Source organism: Cucurbita pepo, chromosome 10, assembly GCF_057944985.1.
Source record: "Cucurbita pepo subsp. pepo isolate OVF chromosome 10, ASM5794498v1, whole genome shotgun sequence".
Taxonomy (NCBI): Eukaryota; Viridiplantae; Streptophyta; class Magnoliopsida; order Cucurbitales; family Cucurbitaceae; genus Cucurbita; species Cucurbita pepo.
Window position 1 is genome coordinate 2,382,279 of NC_141807.1, and position 23,191 is coordinate 2,405,469.

Sequence of the window (23,191 nt, forward strand, 5' to 3'; positions counted from 1 at the left end):
TTATTTCTAAGTTAATGGGAAGATAAATAGTGAGCTCTAAGTTATAAGTTTGATACTTGGAGGAATTTTTAGTGTTTAAAAAATGGTATAATATAACAAAAAGAGAAATTTTTCCTAAAAAGCTATGTGATAGATTCAAATTCTCCTTTACTATGAACATGATTTTGGTTAGTTGTTTACATGTTTGATTCATATTTCTGCATATTAATTAATTTTAGTATATAATAGTTTATATTTTTGGTGTGTGACAATAAATGTGTGGATATAAATAATATGAAGTGGGGCCAAAGGTAATAAAAATAATAATATGATTGGGATATTGACTTTGGGTGATCTGATCTCACCAAAAGGAATCAAACCCAAATGAGCTTTTTTGGTTTGGTGATGCATTTCAACATTAAACCCTTTAATTTGGTTTCTGTCCCTTTCTTATCTTTATATCTCAATTTCATTATTGCCTTTTAATTTTAATTATATCCTATATTATTCAAATTCAATTTTATAATTAATTTTCTCCTTTGTGCATTGACTCCACCTCCACCTTGATCTTCAATTTTATTTATTTATTTATTTATTTATTTATTATTTTATCTCCATGGAAAATAAAAATGATGACGACGAGGACGACGACGACGCAACAAGCGTGCAAGTAGCTGTTTTAAATGAAGTAAGATATTTGGTCAAAGTCAACGTTTTGACATATTGATCTGAAAGCGACTTAATGAAGGAGAAATAACAGAGAAAGACCAGAGAGGAGAAGCACTCTATAGAGTAGTGAGTGACATGTCTTTGCGAAGCTCAGATGGACATTATCTATACCATTGAGAGTGGAAAAATAGCAGCAAACTCAGAAAGCAAAAATAACTTGAAAATGGGAAATGTTTCTGAGCATCAGCTAAATACAGCACCCATAACAACTCTCTATCGCTACCACTTGTTTTACACAGATTCAAGAATTTGAGCTTTTCTCTGGCTGCTCGAGATCACGGCGCCATGGCTGCTCGAGATCAAACGATTTCCCCAGAGCTCAGTCTAGCACCAATTAACTCAAAAAAGAGAACAATTCAAGTAAAAATAAGTATGAATCAACAAATTCATCTGCTTGTGCTGGAGAGCTGTAAGTGAAGATCAAAGCATCCGAGAAGGGTGGGACGATAATGCACTCTCCATCGTTTTCGGGATGCCCTTTAGTTTATTGCTTCGAGTTTTTTCTCTTACGGATACTTCTCCCCCCTTGTCCAAATGACATGACTGCTGGCTTCAGGTGTTATACTTCTGAACCTTCTTCAACTGTAGGAAGAGCACCTTCTTTGATAAAAGTTGGATTAAGAAACTTTGCTACGAAAGCCCATAATCTGTAGACATCTTCGAAATTGCTCAAAAATCCCAGAGAAGCTGTCACGACTTCGCCCCGCATGAACTCGCTCTTTCCGCTGAGCTTCCCACTTTCCATTGGTCTGCAAAGGGTTGTGTCTTCTAGGTTTGAACCACTTTTTTGATGTCTCGGATTGTCGACGATGCGTATGTGACTAAGGAAACCGATTCCTAGAGATATACCTTCTCTTTCAGCTAGCTTCTGTACAATTTCTGGGTTGATTAGCCCCCTAACTCGGTCTCTCACATTGAATGCTACGGCAGCACCCCTTTCGTATTTTATTTTAGGACCATAAATTTGAACAAGATTCGTCCTGCTGCTTCCATCCGAATCGGGTAACCTAAGTTGTAGTAGTGATGTCACGAGCCAATTGATCAGATATCTTAACCTGAGAGTAGTCTTGTTGAGACCCAACAAGTCGATATGATCAATATGGCGGCAAATTATCTCAGGTTCTCTCCTGTCCCAATCTTGCCCATCACCATATTCACCATCACTGGTACCTTCATCATCATCAAAGCTGGTAATAGACATTTCACCTGGCTCAAAATTACAGCTCTGGTGCTCTTTACCATTGTCTTCAATGCCGAAAGAGACTCTTCTTCCCTTGTTCTGCACTTCAGATTCCTCTACTCCGAAAAACCTCCCACCGGCGAATCTATTCCCTCGGCGTCCCAACAACCTAAATTCACCTTCAGTTTCACGTCTTATTGCACTCTCCTTAATCTCGGGGCAGATCTCAGAGGTCGAACCATTCTCTAAGTTATGGTGCTGGGATCCAGAAGTTGAATTGCTAAGATGAGATCTCTTGACATCACAACTTGACATACCATTTGAAAGTGCTTTGCCAATTTTGTCTACCTCCAACACGTCCGTATGCTCCGAACTCTTTTTACCGCCCTGTACGACAGGACTCCTTACTGAATCTTTACTTCCACCAACCTCCTTGTAACGATCGAGCTCTTGAGAAACTGACATGACAGCTGCATCAAATGACAGCATACTTCTTTCATCACCTGCCCTTGAATTTACTTCTTTGTCATCATAAAGTGGGCTGCTGTATATTTTTGAAGTTGGTTTGGGTGATTGTTGCCTATTTTTTCGATATGCGAACCAATACGGGGGCAACGGGGAGGCAATTTCATGTTTGCTGAAGCCAGCATTATCAGATCCAAGTGGACTGTGGCCTAAATCAATCCATAATGAGTTATCAGATGATTCGTCTTCACTGAATACCGGGCTCTTCATCACCTCTCCAACAGAAAAACTCTCCGTTTCCTCAAATATAGTGCTCGTAGCATCTCTCTCAGAACTTTCATGATCCATCTCAGTTTCAAATACGTCTCTAACCTGAGAAGATGTGAACGCACCCGAGAAAGCGGGCAGTTGAGATTTTTGACGTGTTTCAGAGGCTTTAACGACATTCTCAGAGATTCCATCTTCTTCAATCCCAGCGAATCCATCAAGACCATCAATTGAATCACTCAGGTACAAAGGATATTCAGGAGTTATCTTCACGATTCCTGAACCTGTACTCCCAGAATGATTCTGTAAACTTGCCATTACTGATTTCTTGATCAGTAGACATCCAAACCCGGTTGGATCAAATCCAAAAACTCTATAGAACGATGTGACAATGAAATCTGGCCGGAAAAGGGACAGTCCAAGAGAATCCATGTCTTTGGGACCTAAAGATCCAGCATCAAGCAGCACGTGCCAGTTGTTCTGTTGCGCTAGAGCCATCCATTGATACGAATACTTCGCTCCCGTCACTCTAGATTGAACTGGAAACACAAAAAGACCAGTAGCAGAGTCCTTCTTCTTTCTCCTCTTATTCGAAATTTGTTTTCTCAAATCAGTGGAGCAGAGTTTCAGGGATGGCCATTTGAACCAGGCGCTATACACTTTCGCACCTTTCTCTCTAGCACTCTGAGCCATCCAAGTCACAGATTGACTCTCATAATCAAACATGGTCAACAATTTTTTGTTGGTATGAAAAGGATATGAATCAGCAAGCAATTTAAAAGCCGACCCTCTACTCACAGTAAACACAAGCCCATATTCATGCTCAGGAATGTTCAAATAGTCCATGATCTTAAGCTTTATATCATGTTCAACAGTCCCCTTTTCAGCCCCACCATAAAGAGCATGGTTGCTCAGATTTGCAGTTATCTCAGACAAGCTAAATGTGGAGGACTCCCAATAGTGAAGTGTTTGAACATAAGAAAAAAGTCCAAAGCCACAGTAATCGAGGCATACCTTTGAAGAAAGGTGCGAATACTCGTTGGACCTGAGTTGATCGATCTTCTCGGAGGATTGGAAATTTGGGTACATAGTAAGGAACTTGGAGAAACATTCATGGAGGTCAGGAATGTCGTCTTCGGACTCGTAAGTGCGCTCGGCAGCGAGAGCGGTGGCGCGCAGGAATTCCCGCTGCGCGTGGAGTCTAGCGAGCGACCGCGACCGGCCCAAGCCACTGCCGTCGTCCTGGTCGCCGAGTGAGTCGGATTCATCAATATCTTGGGATTTGAAGAGAGACCCATTTTCAGATGCTTCTTCGAGAGCTTCCCTGAGCTTGTTCTCTTGCAGTTTTCGAAGAATTGATGAGCTTTTCTTGGCGTCATGACCAGTGGCTGACCCATCTCTTCTTCGGCCCTTCTTGTCCATTAATAGAGCAGCAGCGCAATGAGACAGATTTTTCCATAGTGAAAGATGCATTTAAGCTCGTTTTCAAAAAGGCAACCCAGAGAGATTAAGCAGCAAAAGTTTGTGACGAGAATAACAACAAAGGGGGTTTCTAGCCCATCAAAATCGAAAAATAATTGGAAAAAGAAAATTATTCAGTTTCGAACCCTAGACCCCCAAAAGGCAATCAGAAGGGATCTTGAAACAGATCAGAAAAACCCCACTTCAAAAATACCAGAAATGGAAGAGATTTAAGAACAATTCCGACTACAGATGCAAAACCTCAACTCGGAGGAATTCAACTAAAGCCATCCAACACAAATAGTTCCCACCGAATCTTAGAAAATGAACTCGAAATTGACATTCTCTACGGAAAAGTCAAGACAGAGACCAGAACCACCGCGGCGAGTCCCACAAAGGAAAAAAATCGTAGAGTCAAAACCTAGAAACCCAGAATCCAGATCCTTAAATTTAAGCACAAAAACCAAACTCCAACAGGAATCACGCCAAAAATTCACAAGACAACCACCATGAAATCGGCAATAGCTTCGAAGAGCTCAACAAGTTCTTGGGCCAATCTTGAATTTCTGTAGCAGCTCGAAGAAGACGAGGGATTCTTCACCAGAAATACTCTCCCTTCCGAGGAAAAGCAAGTGAAATGAAGCCAAATAATACCAATCTGTATAATCCTCTCTCTCTCTCTCTCTCACCTTATTCTTAAATCTTCTACGCTACCTTCTCTCTCTCTCTCTTGGCGGGCAGTAAGAAAGGACAAATTGACTTTGATAAACCAAATGGGTGTTAGATGATATTATAATCCATGCAAATTTAGAATACTTTATGGAGTGACAGAGATAATTGCTGGGTTTATCTTTGTTTCTATTAGGACTTTTGTTATTTTATACAATTATTCCTTTGGCTGTGTTGGTGGAGTAGCGACCCACAAGCCACAAGCCACAAGCACACACACCCTTCTTCCTTCTTCAATGCATTGCTGCAGCCCCTCTCTGGCTCTGCCTTTGGCAAAGAGAAAAAGGTCAAAATATTTAAGCCGTTTACCAAGTCCAACCAGGCACCCACTAACTTCTTGATTAGATATCTCCATTTTAACTTCTTCCATCATAACTTCCATTCTTTTAATATCCCTATCTTCTTCTGCTTGGAGCCTTTAAATAACCTTTCCTTTTTACCCTTTTCAACTGGATGAAGATTCCGTTTCAATATATTGCTTAATCATAATTAGAATTCAATGATTTGGGTTTTAATTTTTTTTTAATTAGAGATATTCCTATTATGATTTTTTTTTTTATATATTGTTTTTCTTAACCGGTAGAGATTCAAGTAAATGAGCACATCGGACACCGTAGAATTATGCTCACGTTGACGTTCTATGCTGGTTGAATTGTATATTTATTTTAATATTTTTAAAATGCACTCTTGATGCTTCATGTTTAAGTTTTGCAACATTTAGGTATTCTCATTTTACATAATAGAACGACCGAGTGTTATCGGTAAGGATAAAACAAAACAAAATTTCTGAACATTAGAAGTTAAAATGTTGAATCTGAAACTGCAGTGAATTCAAAATTTAATCCCCTAATATATATATATATATTTGGTAAAGTTTGTGACTTTATAATTTAAATTTATTAAATACTTGTAAATATTAGAGTTTAGGAGTATAAATTAATATTGGAAAAAAAAATCAAACTTTAGAGTTGTATCCATTAAAGTCTCAAACTACTAATTATAATTGCTTAGATTCTTCCAACATGCTTATAAATTATTCCTATTACGAATATTTGACTATTGATTATAGGTTAATATCTTGTATTGTTGAGAACACTCAGTCTTCCACTACCAGACTACCATTATGGTATGTATCATATTTAACCTTTGATTATAGGATAATATTTTTGTAGGAGGCTATTTTTTGAATAAATTTGAGCTTTTATTTTAATCTTATCTACTTTCATTAATTAAATAGGTATTTTTCTATATATAGTACGCCATTTTTTATGTTGATTTTATATAGTTTAAAGGGAGAGGATGATACTTACTTTTCAGGTTGAAATTTGGCTGGTGGGTGACAGCATCCATTTTTTTGGTCATACGCAGGCAGGCGCCCAAAGAAGGTTTCAAAGCCGACACCTTTTCAGCTTCGCTGCTTTCAAACCATGCAGGTTTGACCGCCGGATTTACTTTTCTTTTTTATTATTTTTATTTTTATACACAATTTCTCATCCGTGAAGGTCAATGAAATTTTAATTATTAAAAAGAATTGATTGATAAATAGCGTGCGAGGACCAAATTTCAGTTTGATTAATAGATAGTTGCACTTTTTTATTTTATTTTAAATTTATAAAATTATGTCAATAAAAAGGAAAAAAATGTTTATTAATGTATATATTGATCAGCTCCGGCCCAACACGCGCGCATATTTGTTCATCTTTCTTCCAGTTCTTGAATCCTTGCAGTGGCAGCTGTCCTTCGACTGTGGCGGCACCAAGGTTTCTGAGTAGCCATGGCCGAGCCAAATGGATTTTGGATCCTCAGGAGCTGGTACTGATTTCTTCCTTTCTGTTTTGTTTTTATTGTTTTCTCGTGTCGGTTTGGGGAAATATATTTACCACTACCGCCGATAATCGATTCTCGTTGGCTTCTGATCAAAAGAGCTTCAAGTAATCTACAATTAGGCGTCTATTTAGATTGCCTTATGAAGCAACTGGAGTTTCTTACTTCTACGGTAACTTGATGCCAAGTGTATGCCATTAGTTTTCAATTGCTTTAGTTGGACGCATTAGTTTTATTGCTATCTGTTCTATGGCTCGGGGAGGACGCAACAAATTGGAAATGTGGAATACAGAATTAATTTTAAATTCGTTTCAGCATGTGCTCTCCCAGGTGACAATTGTTAGGCGAACTTTATTTGATAAATTAGCTGGACGATTGTTCGCTTTTGAGGAGTTATACTGGTTTTATGTTGAATCGATGGTGTATCTAAACTGTCAACTTACTGAAAAGATAAAAAATACGATCATTACGACTCCTTTGTTGTACAGATTTGTAGGTACAAAGCGGCTAACCAGAGAGCAATCGAAGCTCTGGAGAAGGTATGAATAGAATGAGATGGTACTTAACCAGCGTTGTGTATTGTACAGGAAAAGGTTTAGAAATCAATTTTATCATGCTTCGTTTTTTTCCCAAAACTTCAAATTGCTGACGGCAATTCTCTTCTTGACTTCATATATTTATCTCCAGCAAAAGCATTTGGCATCCGCTTATATAGTTTTGATATTATTATTTCTGTCAACTAACTCTTCTCTTGGCGTAGTTTGGAGCAACACTAATGGAAGTAGATGATGACGGATCATTGTCATTTCCAGACCCCCAGATAAATTCAAAAGATAACGGTAACAGTTCCTCTGCTGCTCTTTTTGCAAGAACATAAAACTTCAAATTTAGTATTAAACGGCAAACATTCTCTTGCCAAAGCTTTGAGTATTGAAGAAGAGCAATTTATGCGAGTATTTTACGAAAACAAACTTCAAGAAGTATGCAACAATTTTCATTTTCCTCATAAAATCCAGGTATTCAGATAAGATAAGCTGATTGAATGGCCCATATTTCTTTCGCATAAAGATTGTTATGTATTTTAAATATTGAAATTTTTGTTTATATGAATCCTTCTTTTATGTTTTTCCTTATTTTTTTTACTCTTTTCAGGCAACAGCTCTTATATATTTTAAAAGATTCTATCTACAATGATCTGTGATGCAACATAATCCCAAATATGTGATGTAAGAGTTTAGATGTATATCTGCTCTATATGCTTAAAGCTTCCCCTTATTTATTGTGATACAATAATTTGACTTTGCTAAAAATCATTTTGAGGTATGAATGTGGTTGAAATGCTTAGCTCTAGAGAAATGGCTTGGACGTGGGATGTACTTTTGATATTACACTCATCTTAGGAAGTTTTGCTCCTTACAACTTCTTTCACTCTCACTGTCGCTATTATATCATATGAGCCATAGAGTAGTTTCTGGATGTAGCTAACTGTCCCCTTCACAGGTTAACCTGCATTTATGCAGCTTGTAAGATAGAAGAAAATCACGTCTCAGCTGAGGAGCTTGGTAAGGGAATTTCACAGGATCATCAAATTATTCTCAATTATGAGATGATAGTATATTAGGCATGGATGTGCTACATGACTTGTTTTTATCATGTTCACTTCATTTATTTTTGCTGTGTTTTCTTTTCCCCTCTTCTCTTATTTATTTTTCTGTTGTTCTACAGTCTGGAATTTGATCTTATTGTTTATGCACCTTACCAATCGGTTAAAGGCTATGTAAACGACATGGAGGTAAATGTAGTCTTTTTTTTTTTTTTTTTAAATGTGGATTCTCCAGGCGATGCTTAAACTAGATTCGTCTGTTTTTTCTTGGGCATTCTTTACCTTCTTATAAAGTTAGTTACAAATTGATGTTGCACTTGGTGATAAATGGTGCATATTTTCAGGAACTATTCCATGAGAACACTGAAATGCTTCAAATGCTGAAGGTAATTGTTTCATTGTTCAATGTAATAGATATACTGTTGTATGGGTATGTCCGGTCTTTCAGTTTTTACAGTAAACCTGTTCACCAATGCACTGATTTTAATTGGTGAAATTTCTTTCCATGGAGGCACAGATACCTCTAGTCTATTTGCTGCTAATTTCAATGTGAAGTCAGAATTATTTGCTGCTTTTTTCTGAGCATTATTACAATCAGTCAATGAGATCAAAGAAACCTGTGCATGTGTTGACAAGAAATAAATGCATTGATCAGACATATAAAACAAGGGGCAGCTAGGAGTCAAGCCCCTAAAACAGAGCCTAGTGAGTAATTTCTTTTTTTTTTTTTTTTTTAATTAAAGTTGCTTTACACCTTTCTCAACTTCAATTATTGGAAGATCCGCAGGTATTCCTTGAGATTATCAGAAGTATGAGTAGGAAGAAAATAGAGTGAGATGAAAAGTGTGTTTTTAGTAAGAACGTAGCCTTATTTATTTTAATAGAAAACAATTTTTTGTTATGTATGCGAAAGTTGCCTCTCGTATAATTGCAAGATAGTTTTTTTTAGTTCAAACTAGGGGTGGGGTGGGTTTTTATCCTCTGAACTGTTTGTGAGTTTATTGGTTGACATACTTGTAACATAGTTGCATCAAGGAAAAATCGATGCTTACCTTATGCTCTCTCTCTCTCTGCCCCTTTTTAAAAACTCTGTTTTATATTTTTTTATTATTTACATCATGCATTTTGAACAGAACTGTCTCATTGTAATGTACATAAAAGTTCTTGATATAAAAAATTAACCGTTTGTTGACTTTGTTTGTGATTTCTGAAGAAAACAGCAATGTCAGAGATTGATAATATTATGTTAACAGATGCCCCACTCCTCTTCCCCCCTAGGCAGGTGCTTATTTTCTATTATATTTCCAGTACTAAATTTTATAATTTAAGACGTGAATCTTTACGATGATTCTTTAATGTACTGGTGCTACAATTGAATTATTAGTGGACTGAACTTAAACTTTTGAATTTACCCTCGGCTAATCATTTCTTCAGTTCAACACATGGCTAGATGACGTTTCATTTCGTAGTTCAATAAAGAAGTTCAGTTTTCATAGTTGTCTCATCAGGATCTTTTCATAATTCTTTATTGTGTTTGTTGGGTTTCATCTCAGGAATTCCCTTTGAATTATTTTCGTAATTATTCCTTATAACTGGAGGGTGGGTGGGAGAATGGCCTGGTTATGCGTAAAATAGCTTGATGACGAACATCCAGGAATTAGGTTTATGCAATCAATTCATGCTAGGAAAGTGAGGGGTGTAAGATAGAATTTGTTAAGAGGTTGTCTCGGTTCATTCCTCTTCTATTCAAGAAATAGATTTTATAATGTTGATCTGAATGATAACCTCGTCACGTACTATTTAATTCTATCTTATTGATCACATGCAGTTAGCATTGGCTGCATTGCGCAGATCAAATCAAGGTCATGGAGCTATTGACTTCGATAGGTAAAACGTTTACTGCTCATCTACATTCGTTGAGTTATTTAAAAATTTCCGTCTCGGAAAAAAATTACAATGGTGGATTTGTTATTGCATGCTCTTAGACAGTTTCGTTAGGGATTGTAATTCCATTTAAGTACTTGTGTTGGTTGAGTAGTCTTTTTTGGCCTTCTAATGTTCTTTCATTTAATTTAATGAAAGATGATTTATTCATTAAAATTTTGAGAAATCGTGGAGAGTTATATGGTAATCATCCGTTGGTGTCTGTTACCATCTAACAATTGGAGTATTTTTTTTTTTATAAGTTTGGCTCCTATTTTGGGCTTGTCTTTTTGTATGAAAGTGAAACAATGATCTTGATTTTATTCTGGCTGTATTGAAGCCGGTGGAGGTTGGGGGTTTAGGCATTGCGTAACTAAGTTCTTTTGGCAAAATGGTTTTGGTGTTTCTTCAAGGAGCTGAATGCCCACGGTGGAGTCTAATCGCATGTAATTATGGACTTCACTATTTGGAATAGATTTCAGGTAGTATGTTGAAGAGTTCTAGCAAGAAGCTCTGTCTGCTATTGCTTTGGGTTTTCTTCTGTTTTCTCTGTTAGTTAATTGTTCTGTTGGAGATGGCTTGAGTTCCGAAATTTTTAAGGATTCTTAGGCAGGAGAAAGACCCTCTTGTGTTTGTTTCCACATCTTTATCATTTGTTTGATGAGAGGATGCATTCCATAGCCTTGCCTTTTCCATCTTTTGATAACTCTTCCTCTCGTTTCCTGCATTTTTGCTGCCCCCTCATTGAGCGAGAGGCTGTGAGGGTGTCAACGTTCTTTCTATTGTGTTTCACTAGGTGACTCCTCATGGGAGAATTTTCCATATCCTTTTTACCCTTTTAGGGAGCCTCTTTATTCTCTTTTTGAAAGGTTAAAATTCCTAAGAAAGCGAAATTCTTGCATGACAAGTTTTGTGTGGGAGAGTGAACACTATGGATCATCTTGAGAGACTTTCCTCTTTTGTTTGCGGTTGAAATGGTGTGTTCTCTACAGGAAGTAGGAAGACCTCGAGCATCTTTTTTGAGAGTGCCCTTTGTTTGCTCCCTTTGAAGTTAGTTTTTCGGGACTGGAGTGCTCTATGTTGGAATAAGTTATTCTGAACCCTTCTTTTTGGGTTGAAAAGGAATAGTGGAATGTTTAGAATGGTTTAGACTTGAGATATTGGTGAGGAGCTTTGCGAGGCGAGTAGATTAAACTCATATTTGTGAGTGTTTGTTAATTGGACTTTTTGTAATTATCAGATTGGCATCATCCTTTTGGAAAAGGGAAAAAACTTCTGCTTTCATGTATTGAAAGCTGATTATGTTTAATCTTTTATTAGATAAATTATTTTTTAAAATTAAATATTAAATAATAAAAACTCTTCCCATCTCTTATTGGAAAATGGCAAAACTCCGTTGTTTCCATCCCTAATATTCAATGATTCATTTATTCTTCTCACTTAATGTGCAGATACCTGGACAAGTCTGCACATACAATTTACGAGCTCTTTGAGCGTATAAATTCAATTGAATCGTGGGTATGAAATTGTCTTATCTTTTAACTGATTGAATCAGCAGTCTAAAATTTAGACTGTAGTAGTAGTAGTAGGAAGACATAAATTTAGCTGATTGCCTCTTTTGAACATTTATATCAGTATCTCATACGAATCTGTGGTTTGGTCTCTTTTCTAATGTGTTATTGTGTCGTGCTCTCTGTACAGGTCAACAGATATGCCTTCCCATCAGAAAAGGATTTAAAGCACATCAACAGAAAATTAAAATCTTGCTGGGGACTGGGCTCCAATGACGAGTATTTTATTCAACCTTGTGATACCTTAAATAGAATTAGTCTACCTCTTGCTTAATCTAGTACCCCTTATATTTTGTTTCCCAGCTGCTAATTACAAATTCCATCCAAACTTGGCAGGAGTGAAAAAGGGAGAAGAAATCAAAGCACAAATCAAGGAAGAGTTCGAATGAAACGCAAAATATACCTTCGAACAATTAGCTGTATGTCTGCAAGACCTTGCCTTTTCTTGTTCTTCAAGTTCTGTTGTTGAAGAAAATACGCCGTTCGAACTTTTATTCCATTGGTCAAAGACTTATAGGTTGAATGCGGGTGTGTGTCCTAAATGGGCTCGGCATATTATTTGGATTTGTTGCCTATGCCACAGCATAGTCTAGATCCTCGGTGTATAATTAGGAACATTGTTGCTTGGCAGGTACTCTTATCTTAGCCACCTTTGCTTCTGCTGACAGTCGTTTGCTTTCAATCAGGTAATCTCAACCTCGGCAGGGTAAGGAGCTCTCTTGCATGAAACCAGCATCCTTGAGCCGCGTTCAACATGAAAATACGGAAAAGGAAAACATCTTGTCAAGCACGGATAAAATTTGTCCCCTCTTTGGTACTCAATTCTCTGATTTTATTCTTTTCTTCAGTCAGCAATGTTTGTGGTCTGTGTGACCAAGAAATTTCTGCCAAGTAATGATAACATTGGGACAAAATTTTGAATTTCAGGCTTATTCTGTCGATGGAAGAGGTTTCTAATATCTCCTCCTTTTCTTCTTTTTGGGTTCTATTCCAATTTCTTTCTTCGTTGAATAAATCCTTTTAAAAAGAAAGAAGTGAAAATAAAATTTATACACAATTATTTTGTGGTATTTTTCTTTTCTTTTATAAAATGATTTCTCCTTTTGTACTGTGAGGACAAAATACAAAAGTTTCTAATACATTTCTCACCCATTCAAAATTTAAAAAATTAAATTTGAGCGGTATGTCTATCTTGTGAGTCTGGAAGGTGTAGTCATAGTGATATAGATGACAAACAAAGTGCTCCAGAGAGGGAGGCATTCAGGTGTGTGGAGGGAGCTGTTCGAGGGTCTAGAGAAGAAGGCCTCAAGTGACTCTATAATGTGTTTTGTTCGATGGGAAGATTGTTGGAATTCTACATCAGCTAACTAAGGGAAAGGTCGTGAGTATATAATTAAATTTTGTGTATAAAAAAGAATTAAAAGGACCCAAATCTAAAATTTTTATAAACAAGTAAAGTTGAAAGGGTGGAGATCCCAAAGAGAGTGGAAGGGAAGATCCAGGGAGATGCAAAAGATGAGAATGGAGAAAGAGAAATGAGAGACAGAATCGAAGTAAGGAATAATGTATGAACAGAAAATGCCAAAAACAAAATCCTTCAACACTTTTGCTGTGCGTTCCCTGAAAGCGACATTTGATCGATTGGTCTATTCAATCCTAAACAGTTTACATAAAAATTGCATTACACCCAACTCTTCATTCACATTTATGAATTTCAATAAGTTTATTTTTTCAATTAACCTTTTAATTAGTATAGAATTTGAAATATATTTTTATAACTAAATAAATAAATGTGGAAACACCCAATTATTGTTCCCCACGCTGCCCGACAATACATGATTGTCTCCCTCTCTTTCATTCTTATTTCACCCACTTTTTTTTTTCTTTTTTTTTTTCCTTTCCAGTCAGTGGAATTAAATATACGTAAATAATTGTGGAATTAAATATACGTAAATAATTGTGGAATTAAATATGCGTAAATAATCGCGGAATTGGATCACGTGGCATTATTCACTTCATTCTCTTTCGCCATTGGTAACTTTCACGTTTTGAATTTATTAGATATTTTAAAAAACAGATTAAAAGTTCATAAATACCCATTTTTCGTGTTTAATAATTATACTATAAAATTTAAAATTATTACGATACAAATATGATTTTAAAATTAAAAAAAATCGATTAAACACAATTGAATGTAATCGATTTTAAACACGAAAAATGGGTATTTTTATGAATGACTATGAAATACATCCCAAATTTTAAAGGGAGGGGTATTTTTGAAATAAATAAAATGTTGAAGGGTATAATGTAAATATAAATTATAAAATATAGGGAGGATTGAGATTACATTATTTATGAAAGAAAAAGGAGAGCAATAATATTATTGAGAAGAGGAAGATGGGAAAGAGGGGGAGGAGCGTAAAATAAAACTATCAGATAGCTGCGGCTGCTGCTGCTGCTGCTGCTGCTGCTGTTGGTGGTGGCAGGGCAGAGACGCAGAGATTCAAAGAAGAATGGGGGTTAGGGTTAGGGTTAGGGTTAGGGTTAGGATTAGGGCTTTAGGGGTACGTAGCCGACCCGCCGTCTGAATATTGTCGCCCTCAACGCAACACCAACACTCTCTTTAAAGCTGTTTTTATTCTGTCTTTCATTTTTGTCTCAGTCTGCTCTGACCGCTCTTCTTCTTCTTCTTCTTCTTCCTTATAATCCCCATTTCCTCATTTCTTGATCTCTGCACTTCCAATTTTCGCCTCTCTTCCATTGAGTTCCTGCGTTTTTCCCTTTTCGATTTGGTGTTTTTTTTTTTTAATTATTTATTGTGTCCAATGCCTTCCGACGTCGGTGACCACCGCAAGACTGCTTCCAAGCTCCTCGGATCCGGTGGGGGTGTCTGCCCACCATCTGAGCAAGAGCACCTCCCTTGCCCACGCTGTGATTCAACTAATACTAAATTCTGTTATTACAACAACTATAATTTCTCTCAGCCCAGGCACTTTTGTAAGTCCTGCCGTCGTTATTGGACTCATGGTGGGACCCTTCGTGACATTCCCGTCGGTGGTGGTAGCCGGAAGAATGCTAAACGCTCTCGTACTTGCTTTCCCGCGGCTACGGCGGTTGTCTCTTCTTCATCTGGGTCGTTGGGTTACTCTGCTTCTCAACTGGATCATCATTCGTTACCGGCGACTTCGATGCTGCTGCCTCTTGTCAGTGGCCACGGCGGTGGCGGAGGAGACTTGAAGGCGGCCGGTGGGAATGTGTGTGGGAGCTTTACGTCGTTGTTGAACACACACGCTCCTGGGTTTTGGAGTTTGGGTGGGTTCGGGCTCGGGCTCGGGTCGGGGTTCGAGGATCTGGGCTATGGGGCGGCTAGTTCTAGGGTGGCTTGGCCGTTTCTCGGACTGGGAGAAGGCGGGCACGGCGGAGCGCCGAATGCGTGGCAGTTTGAGAATGGAGACGCCACCGGATTTGTGGGTGCTGCTGACTGCTTGTCTTTGCCTGAATTGGCAATTTCCACTCCGGGGAATGGGCTTAAATGACCATTTATTTTTTCTAGTTTTTTAGTCCCTTTTTTTATATATCTTTTTGTGAAAAAATGTGGGTTTAAAGTTAAAATTTTCTATAATATTAGTGGGGAAAACTAAAATCAGATAGTCATAACCTTTTCTATATATTTATTTTGTTACTTCTCTTTCACTTTCACGTGTCTCGTATTTCTATTGAATAACGAATGAGTTGGGTAACTTTAAGATAAATTCGCAAATTACCAACAAATTTATATTCCGTCCTCACTCAAGAATAGCACACTTTCCGTTGATGTCAAATCCTCACTACTTTAAATGAGAGACATCTTGGATCATCGATAAACTTATTAATATTAAGAAGTTTTGTTGATTTGACACATTTTAACAAAATTATATTATTAAAAGACTACAATATCCAAAAAAATTCATAAAATTCTATTTTTGTATCTATAACGTGGATCTATAAATATAATTGGAACTAAGTCTGGTTTATGGGTCAATTCAATCTTCAATGATTAATTTTTACATACAAGAAATTAAAATTTATAATTCGATAATGAAATATTATGGAGTTTACTTTAAATTTGTCAATTTAAGATCGAAGCACATGAAATTCATTTATATTACTTCTAAAATTGCAGGTAGAAAATGAAACTGAAAAAAAATAAAAAAAGAATGAAGAGTGTTAATATTAAATAATAATGCACTTCATAGTTGTTAGTACGACCAGCTACGAAATAAATGAAGCCAAGATAAATATATTTATTGTGGGTAATTAATGTAAGATTAATTATTATAATTATAAAAAAAAAGGGGGGGGGGGGTAAAGTTATGGTAAATTAATTCCATAATGGTCCATAATTTGCTAATCAATTTCTTTTTGGAAACTAATGCTCAGAATAATTGGTCGACTGGCAGCTCAATGATATTGTATTTAAATACTCTCTTTAATTTCAGAAGGTTTATTGCGTTTCATTATTACTGCCAAACAGAATTATAATTTATTATATGAAAATTTAATTCATTAATCAATTTGTATTTATTGATTGTACCTAAAAAGGTAAAACATTCGTATTTCTTGTTCCAACCACTGTAAGCTCAGAAACATATTTATTTGAAACACTAAATTTATAGTTTGAATTAATAAACTTAATATAAAATTAAAATTAAAAGACTTCGTACGGTAATTATTTATTTATTTAATAAATTAATTAACTTTGTTTTCTTATAAATATTCACCTGAATTTTTTAATCAAAGGTATTGGGCCGAATCAGAAAGGGCCCACATATGGGCTGGGCTGTAGCATTGAAGGTTCGATCCAGGTCCAATTAAAAATGGCGCTAACTGAAATTTTTTGGGGCGAATGGGCATCAAAAAATTTGAAACGGAGGTGAGGTCTCACATTTTCCCTCTCTTCTAGGGCTTTGGAAGGGGGTTCACCGTTTAGCGCTCCCAAATGAAGTATCTGAACTGAACCAGCATCAAGTTGGCGAAGTCATCACCATGGCGTTTTCACTGTTCTCAACTCCGCAACCGCAGCAGTCTCAGCAGTTATTTCAATCGCAGCCACAATCACAGCCGCAACTTTTTCAGCAGAGCAGCGCATTGTTCTCACAGCAGCCACAGCAGCAGTTAATGCAGCAACAGCAGCAGTTGTTCATTTTTACTAATGATAAGGCTCCTGCAAGTTATGGTACTAAGTGGGCGGACCTCCATCCAGATTCGCAGAAAATCCTCCTTCAGATAGAGTATGTGCTTTTATACTCGCTTTGAAACTTGTTGCTCTGTCTTGTTTTTTATCTTAATTGTTTGGGTTGAAGTTTAAAAGATATTGGGCAAGAAGTAATATTTCGAGTCTTTGATGGGTTTCTGCGAAGAAATGCATTTTTGTATTCAAGCAAAATTTTTGGCCGTTTAGCTAAGGTTTGAACATTTTATGATTTTCCATATTATATGGCTATTTAGATAATGTGTCACTACAGGGAACGAATTTTGGAGTATCGGGATGAAAGTCAGAGGCTGGATCAGTGTAGTCGCCTCTACGATTCTTCAGTTTCTAATGATGGATTTGAGCTTGATGCCAGTCGAATTGTTCAGGTTGCTTTTGACGTTATCAGCTTCGTTTTCATTTCCTTTCGGACTTCACATCAAATAACTATTGGACAGTTGAGCATACTGACAATATATTTGTGTACCAAGATATGCATGTGAAAATGCATGCAGCTTCATTCTATTTTTCACATTTATGCCAACTACAAGGCCGTATGGGGGGAAGGATCCCTCTGTCCTTTCATTTTCTGTTGGAAGAGGTGATTGTTTCTTTTGTAGCTGACGGAAGAAAGGTCCACGTGAAACCTGTTTACTACATGCATCTTTCTTAGTGTTCAACTTTAAAGCATCTGAGAGAAATTATTTGTTTTGAGTTTTATAGTATTGAACTGCACATCCATCAACTACATGAATTCTCTTTGCTTTCATGTTTGATACATGTTTATTGATTTTTTTGTATTCTAAAATTCTGGGATTATTTGAAATCATTACAAATTCCTTATCAGGAACTTGGGGGAATTAGTACGTCTACAGAACATCAAAAAGTACTGCTTCAAGAGCTGATGACTACTGCGAAAGGGATGCTTTGGAACACGGAAGTTGCTATTCGCTCTTTCATGATGATACGCCCAAGGTTCCTTAATCAGAGTGAAGGAGGTGCTTCAAATTCCACTGCACCGCCACAGGTCTCTGGAGCAACATCACCAATAGGTTCTAGTGGTCAACCGACATCTACCTCAATTGCTCCAGTTTTTGATTTCTACAGTGGGCTCCCAAGAAAACCATCTCCATTTTTGCAACAAACTGTTTCAAGATTTGAGAAGTATCTTGGTGAATGTCGCCAGTGGATTGAAGAGTTAGAGCAATTCCTTGCCCTCGATTGTAACAGGAGTGCTTCCAATTCTAGCACTTCATTGTTTCATTCACTTCCTAAAATCATGTCAAATGTGCACGAATTCTTTGTTCATGTGGCTGCCAAGGTAGGAGTAATGTTGTCCTTAATGGGCAATAATTTGAAATAGTGGGCCTTTTTGAAATGGTTGTTCTCCTCTTAGGTTGTCCTGTACATGTCGATGGATATGAAAATACCTGGTTCTTATTATTGAAGGGATCTTCATATCTGATAAGGATTGTAATAAGTTGCTCTTCAAAGTGTACATGTCACCGTTGTAAGTTGGTTAGGGGAGAGTGATTGCAAGTAATATAATGTAAATTTGAGTCCCTTCTTTGGCATTGAGTTTGACTTAAATTGTTATATCATGCATGAAAACAGAGTCTAATTTTTTTTTTAAGTGATGGTTTTTAAGTTTGGAAATTCTCTCCCGCTTCTTCTTTCAGAGTGAGAAAATTCTTCAACTTATCTACATGCGCATGATCTCACAGGAGAGAGTAGTATGCTACACGTGCACATTCTTATAATAACATGTTCAACATTATCCCTCAGGTTGAGAGCATTCATCAGTACATTGACTCAATGAAGGCGGCTTATCTTGCGGACCAGCGTTGCAGAGGGGATGGAAACAATCCATTTCTTGAGGCTGATCGAAGGGAAACTGCACGCCAAGAAGCGGCAGCTAAGAGGGTACATCCAACTTTACATTTGACTGCAAATACACAACCATCAACACAAGCTGCTGGATTACTTGCCAGCTCAGGTAGCCATGGTGCGTCAACAGTACAACAGTTGTCTACAGTTGCTACACCAGCTTCTTCCGGTGGTGGATTGTCACTATTTAGCACTCCCTCTGCTCCATCCACTACATCATCTTCTCTTTTCATGACACCAACAGCATCTGTTCAAACATCCTCTCTGTTTAGTTCTTCCGGTGCAAGAGGTCCTACAACACTTTTTGGCTCGTCATCTGCACCATTGTTTAATTCTGCTATTATTCCCTTTGGCAGTACTGCTCAATCTTTTGGGCAATCTGCTTCTGCAGGAAGTTCACTATTTTCGACGCCCTTTGCTTCAGGTAAATTCTTGACATATTTTTTTGTTTGGAGTAGTACTGAGCTTATTGTTTATTAATAATAGTCAATCACCTATTATCTATCTTTATCCCGAAATGTTAGAAAACGTCTATTTAGGATGCTTTGGAAAACTTGCTAAAATAGCAAAAAAGAAATACCCCAAAATTCATATTAATATACTTTTAGACAGCGCCATGTGGTGTGGTAGGGTCTGAGCGTAATGGGGTGAGTCGGGTCTGAGCGCAATGGGGCTCTCACTTTCTCTAGCATCTCCTTCCAGAGAACTTGTGCCTGATCTGCTGCTGAGGATGCAATTCACATTAAAATACTTGAAAGGAAATGATGAACCATGTGATAGGAATGCCTTTCGATGGTTAGAAATGTTAACCTAGGGTCAAGGGTATATTAGTAATCAGGTCGAGGAGTTTATGTTAGGAGTTAATCGTCAATGGGCAACTGGGTGGATAGGAAGGTAGTCTGCATAATATGATTGCATTTTGTCATATGATTTTTTAATAGAAATTTCAATCCCAGCAGCCTTTTTATGTTTTTTACTTTTAACTTTCAATTTTATCATTATTATTTAAGCAGTGCTTGATTTCAATCTGTGGGGGTTGTATTTATCCCGAGGGATCCTTTGGATCAATGGTTGTTGCCTTGCATTTGATCAAGCTTTTTTCTGTACAAATTGTTAAATGAGTTATAGTTCTTGCTATTACCATGTGTTGGCCCCAGTCAATGATATAAGTTTCAATAAGAGAAATTGTATGGGGTTAGCAGTTGCTAGTTTGGATCTGTTTGTAACGATGACTTGTACTGTTTTCATAGGTGCTGCAACAGGATCTGGGGCTAGCTTTGGAGCAACTTCGGTGAGTTACATATTTCTCATATCAGGTTTTGGTTCTTCGGTTTATTCCCTTTTATGAAAGTTTTTAGCGCTACTAGTCTATGACTCTGAAGTCCTTAACTTAAGGTGTAACACTCGTAGTATCACTTCGGCACTTCTGTTTATGAATGGAAGATCTGTTGGGGATTTATGGGGTTGTGTGTATTTGTACAAAACATAAAATCTCATGCTTATGCTTGGTATATTTGCTTGGTACATGCAAACTATATGACCAATCTTATTCTATTGCAGAAATCATCGAAGCCAAAGTCCCGAACGGCACGACGCTACTAGTCATAAATGACCATGTAAGATTATTACCAGCTACAAGTAACAACTGATGAAAAAAAATAGCCAAAGTCTACAGGAAACAACGGTGTCATATTTTGGGGAAAGGCCAATTCCTTAGTTACCTGAACCTTTCTTGCAAAGTAGAAGGAAATTGGAATGTTTTCTCAAGACATCCGCCTCGGCTCATTGCCTTCTGAAGGAGAGTGGCGAGGTGGCGCGAGAATTCTGTAACTCTGTAGAATACGCATAGGTGCGATCGATTCTTCTCATGAAAACTCAAAGAACAAGACTTGTTTTTCTTTTGTCACACACCATTTTCTTGTCATTCTTAGTGGCCTGCAGTACAGAAAATTTGACATTGCGGGTTTCAGGAAACAAGAATATGCTCAAGTGGGAGACTTTATACTCAAAAGCTGGAGTGTTTATCGGATATTCTTCTTGGACATGTCGATGCCTCCGGCTCAGCCGCCGTCAGGGCTGGCAAGTACACTTTTTAAGAGGTTCATATATCTTCTCTACAGTATCTTTAAAGAATTTTTTTCGCATCTGCATTACTCGTGTAATTTGTGTACTGAATTTTTGGTGAGTTTTCATCCTTTTTTTACCTTTTATATACACATATTTATTGATTATCATATCTCTCCAGAATTAACCTTTTGTAATTTAGTTGTGCAATGTATTTTTGGTGATTTTTCATCCCTTTGTTTCGAGTCTTGGCCCCATCCATTCACCGGAATTTCTGGTCTTTAATTATTTTCATTTGAATCTCTTTTTGTTTTTCCCTGGAATGTTCGGGATTCATATGGCGCATATTGTCCATCCAAAATTCAGCCCACTGTTTAACCAAACAGCTCTGATAACATTGGGCATCTGTTCGGATATGCATGTCTTGTGTGGGTGTGGCTCCACTGATTGACGACCATTTAAAGGCTCCAAGATGATGACATGTCTTCCATTCACTAGCTCCACCCACTAAGTTCTGTCTTTTATCTCAATTGAGGTTGTCTTTTATCTCAATTCAACTCAATTCAAACTGATAAGCAGTTTGTACTGAGAAATTGAAAAAATATATCAAATTTGTATCCAAATAATGTCTCAAACAAAAATTTAGAACTTGTTTTTTCTAACAAAAAGTTCTTTAACAGTAATTTGAAATTTTGTTTCTCCTTTTTTTCTTTTGAATCAGGGGTAGGAAGTAATAATATAACATTCTTTTGAGGTCGGAGATTTAAATTTTCACGATTCTAAATAAAAAAAGAAGGATGAAGAAGACATTCATTAAACGATACTTGGACCGACCCATACAGACAGAAAATTGTAGTGAAAATAAAGACTTTGAAGGGATTGATTCATCCATGAGGTTTTATTATCACAAGGGGCAGCTCACGTTTAGGTGCAGTTGTGAGCTACCTGAAGAAGGCATTTGAAAAGCTGGAGCGGCTTTGAAAACATAGGCATGTGATCAGCTCCATCGATTTCCATCACATCTTGAATCCCATAACTCTCAATCATCCGCTTCTGGAACTGCTTTGAGATTGTCTTGTCTTCACTGCAAATCACATACACTTTCTTGACTGATCCGTAATTTTCCTCTGTAAACTTCTCTGCGTTTGCCAGATCTTCTTTGAATAGTGACCCTGGTCTCATCAGAGTCATTGCCAAAGCTAGATCCTTTTAAGAATGGTGGTAAAAAGAATTAAAACCCCTTAGAAAGAAACAGAGAAAAAGAAGAAAGAAACAGAGAGAAACAGAGAGAAACAGAGGAAACCTCAGAAGGGGAGAGCTGATAGATGTTGTTGGCCGTGCATTTGGGGCCAAATATAAACCAACTTGAAGGCTTATCATTAGTAGGAACCTGGGTGTCCTGCCAAAATTCCATGGGAAGGCTCTCCCGGAACTGAAAGATAAACAAAAAAAAAGTATTGATTTTGTTAAGTAAGGCTTAAATTTGCTTGAAGTTTCGTACCTGTTCTATGACATCAGAAGGCTGGTGGTGGGTATCAGGAACAAAGGCTGTCACGAACACAGAAGCGGCTATCTTGTGAGGGAACTTCTCCATGGCCACAGCCAAGCACATGCCACCAAGGCTATGACCCACCAATATCACCTTCTCATTTGGACCAACACAACTCATGGCCTGCAACAATGGTTCTGAATACTCTACAAACGACTTAACCTCCTGGATTGCCTTCATGTTCACCCCGGCCCCCGCCATGTCCAGCACCGTTACCCGATGCCCGGCCGCCTCGAGCAGCGGCTTGATCTTGTACCATGTCCATGCTCCATGACATGCCCCATGAACCATAACAAAATGCTTCTGTTCCATGTCCTCACAGCTCCGATTGATAAATTAGGAAAGGCTTTGAGATGAAGTGAAAGGGGAATTGGGACATTTAAATAATTGAAAGAAACGACAAAACTTGGTTCACATTATATTTCATGGGTTATTATTATATGATTAAATTTGTCCTAACTTATTCAATTTTAAATTAATTAGTAATTTAATTAGATGCCTGAATTAGGCCATTAATGATAATGTTCTGAAAGTTTTGGAAATTGAGAAGATATTTTAAAAATTGAAATAATAAACTTGAAAATAAAATTTTGAAATAAGATTTATTCCAATAAATTATATAATTTTTATTTCATCCACAAATTAAAAAAGAAAAAAAAAGGTGAAAAAGGAGAAAAAGAGATGACAAAGAAAAAAAAAAAAACAAAACAAGAAAATAATGAGGAGAGAG

The 23,191-nt window shown here is 37.2% G+C and overlaps 3 protein-coding genes and 2 pseudogenes across 6 annotated transcripts; 3 read left to right on the plus strand and 2 right to left on the minus strand.

The window, feature by feature from the left end:
- Positions 1-836: 836 nt before the first annotated feature.
- LOC111803649 (uncharacterized) lies at positions 837-4,762 on the minus strand. Its single transcript, XM_023688159.2, has one exon. It carries the CDS (start codon positions 4,091-4,093, stop codon positions 1,268-1,270), a length of 2,826 nt encoding a protein of 941 aa, XP_023543927.2. The 5' UTR covers positions 4,094-4,762; the 3' UTR covers positions 837-1,267.
- Positions 4,763-6,090: 1,328 nt separating this feature from the next.
- On the plus strand, positions 6,091-12,657 carry LOC111804445 (cyclin-H1-1-like; annotated as a pseudogene). Its single transcript, XR_015422656.1, has 16 exons — positions 6,091-6,243; positions 6,478-6,622; positions 7,123-7,173; positions 7,395-7,479; positions 7,526-7,650; positions 7,787-7,860; positions 8,135-8,263; positions 8,360-8,426; positions 8,582-8,728; positions 8,901-8,942; positions 9,451-9,519; positions 10,066-10,124; positions 11,612-11,678; positions 11,862-11,950; positions 12,068-12,150; positions 12,260-12,657. The product of XR_015422656.1 is annotated as a cyclin-H1-1-like (transcript).
- Positions 12,658-14,103: 1,446 nt separating this feature from the next.
- Positions 14,104-15,415, plus strand: LOC111804324 (dof zinc finger protein DOF3.4 pseudogene; annotated as a pseudogene).
- Positions 15,416-16,652: 1,237 nt separating this feature from the next.
- On the plus strand, positions 16,653-21,076 carry LOC111803197 (nuclear pore complex protein NUP58). 3 transcript variants are annotated; one of them, XR_002816352.2, is made up of 7 exons: positions 16,653-17,001; positions 17,236-17,350; positions 17,809-18,282; positions 18,747-19,272; positions 20,099-20,139; positions 20,409-20,697; positions 20,819-21,076. XR_002816352.2 is itself a non-coding variant. In XM_023687494.2 (6 exons), exons 1-6 carry the CDS (start codon positions 16,757-16,759, stop codon positions 20,448-20,450), a joined length of 1,443 nt encoding a protein of 480 aa, XP_023543262.2. In that variant the 5' UTR covers positions 16,653-16,756; the 3' UTR covers positions 20,451-21,076. The 3 variants fall into 3 exon arrangements, 2 of the variants coding, with proteins under 2 accessions (XP_023543262.2, XP_023543263.2); XM_023687494.2 differs by having other exon boundaries at positions 20,409-21,076; XM_023687495.2 differs by having other exon boundaries at positions 16,867-17,001; positions 17,219-17,350; positions 20,409-21,076.
- A 620-nt stretch (positions 21,077-21,696) lies between these two features.
- LOC111804478 (salicylic acid-binding protein 2-like) lies at positions 21,697-22,833 on the minus strand. Its single transcript, XM_023689301.2, has 3 exons — positions 22,414-22,833; positions 22,216-22,344; positions 21,697-22,118 (listed from the first exon to the last, which is right to left on the minus strand). Exons 1-3 carry the CDS (start codon positions 22,771-22,773, stop codon positions 21,837-21,839), a joined length of 771 nt encoding a protein of 256 aa, XP_023545069.2. The 5' UTR covers positions 22,774-22,833; the 3' UTR covers positions 21,697-21,836.
- Between the last annotated feature and the right edge of the window lie 358 nt (positions 22,834-23,191).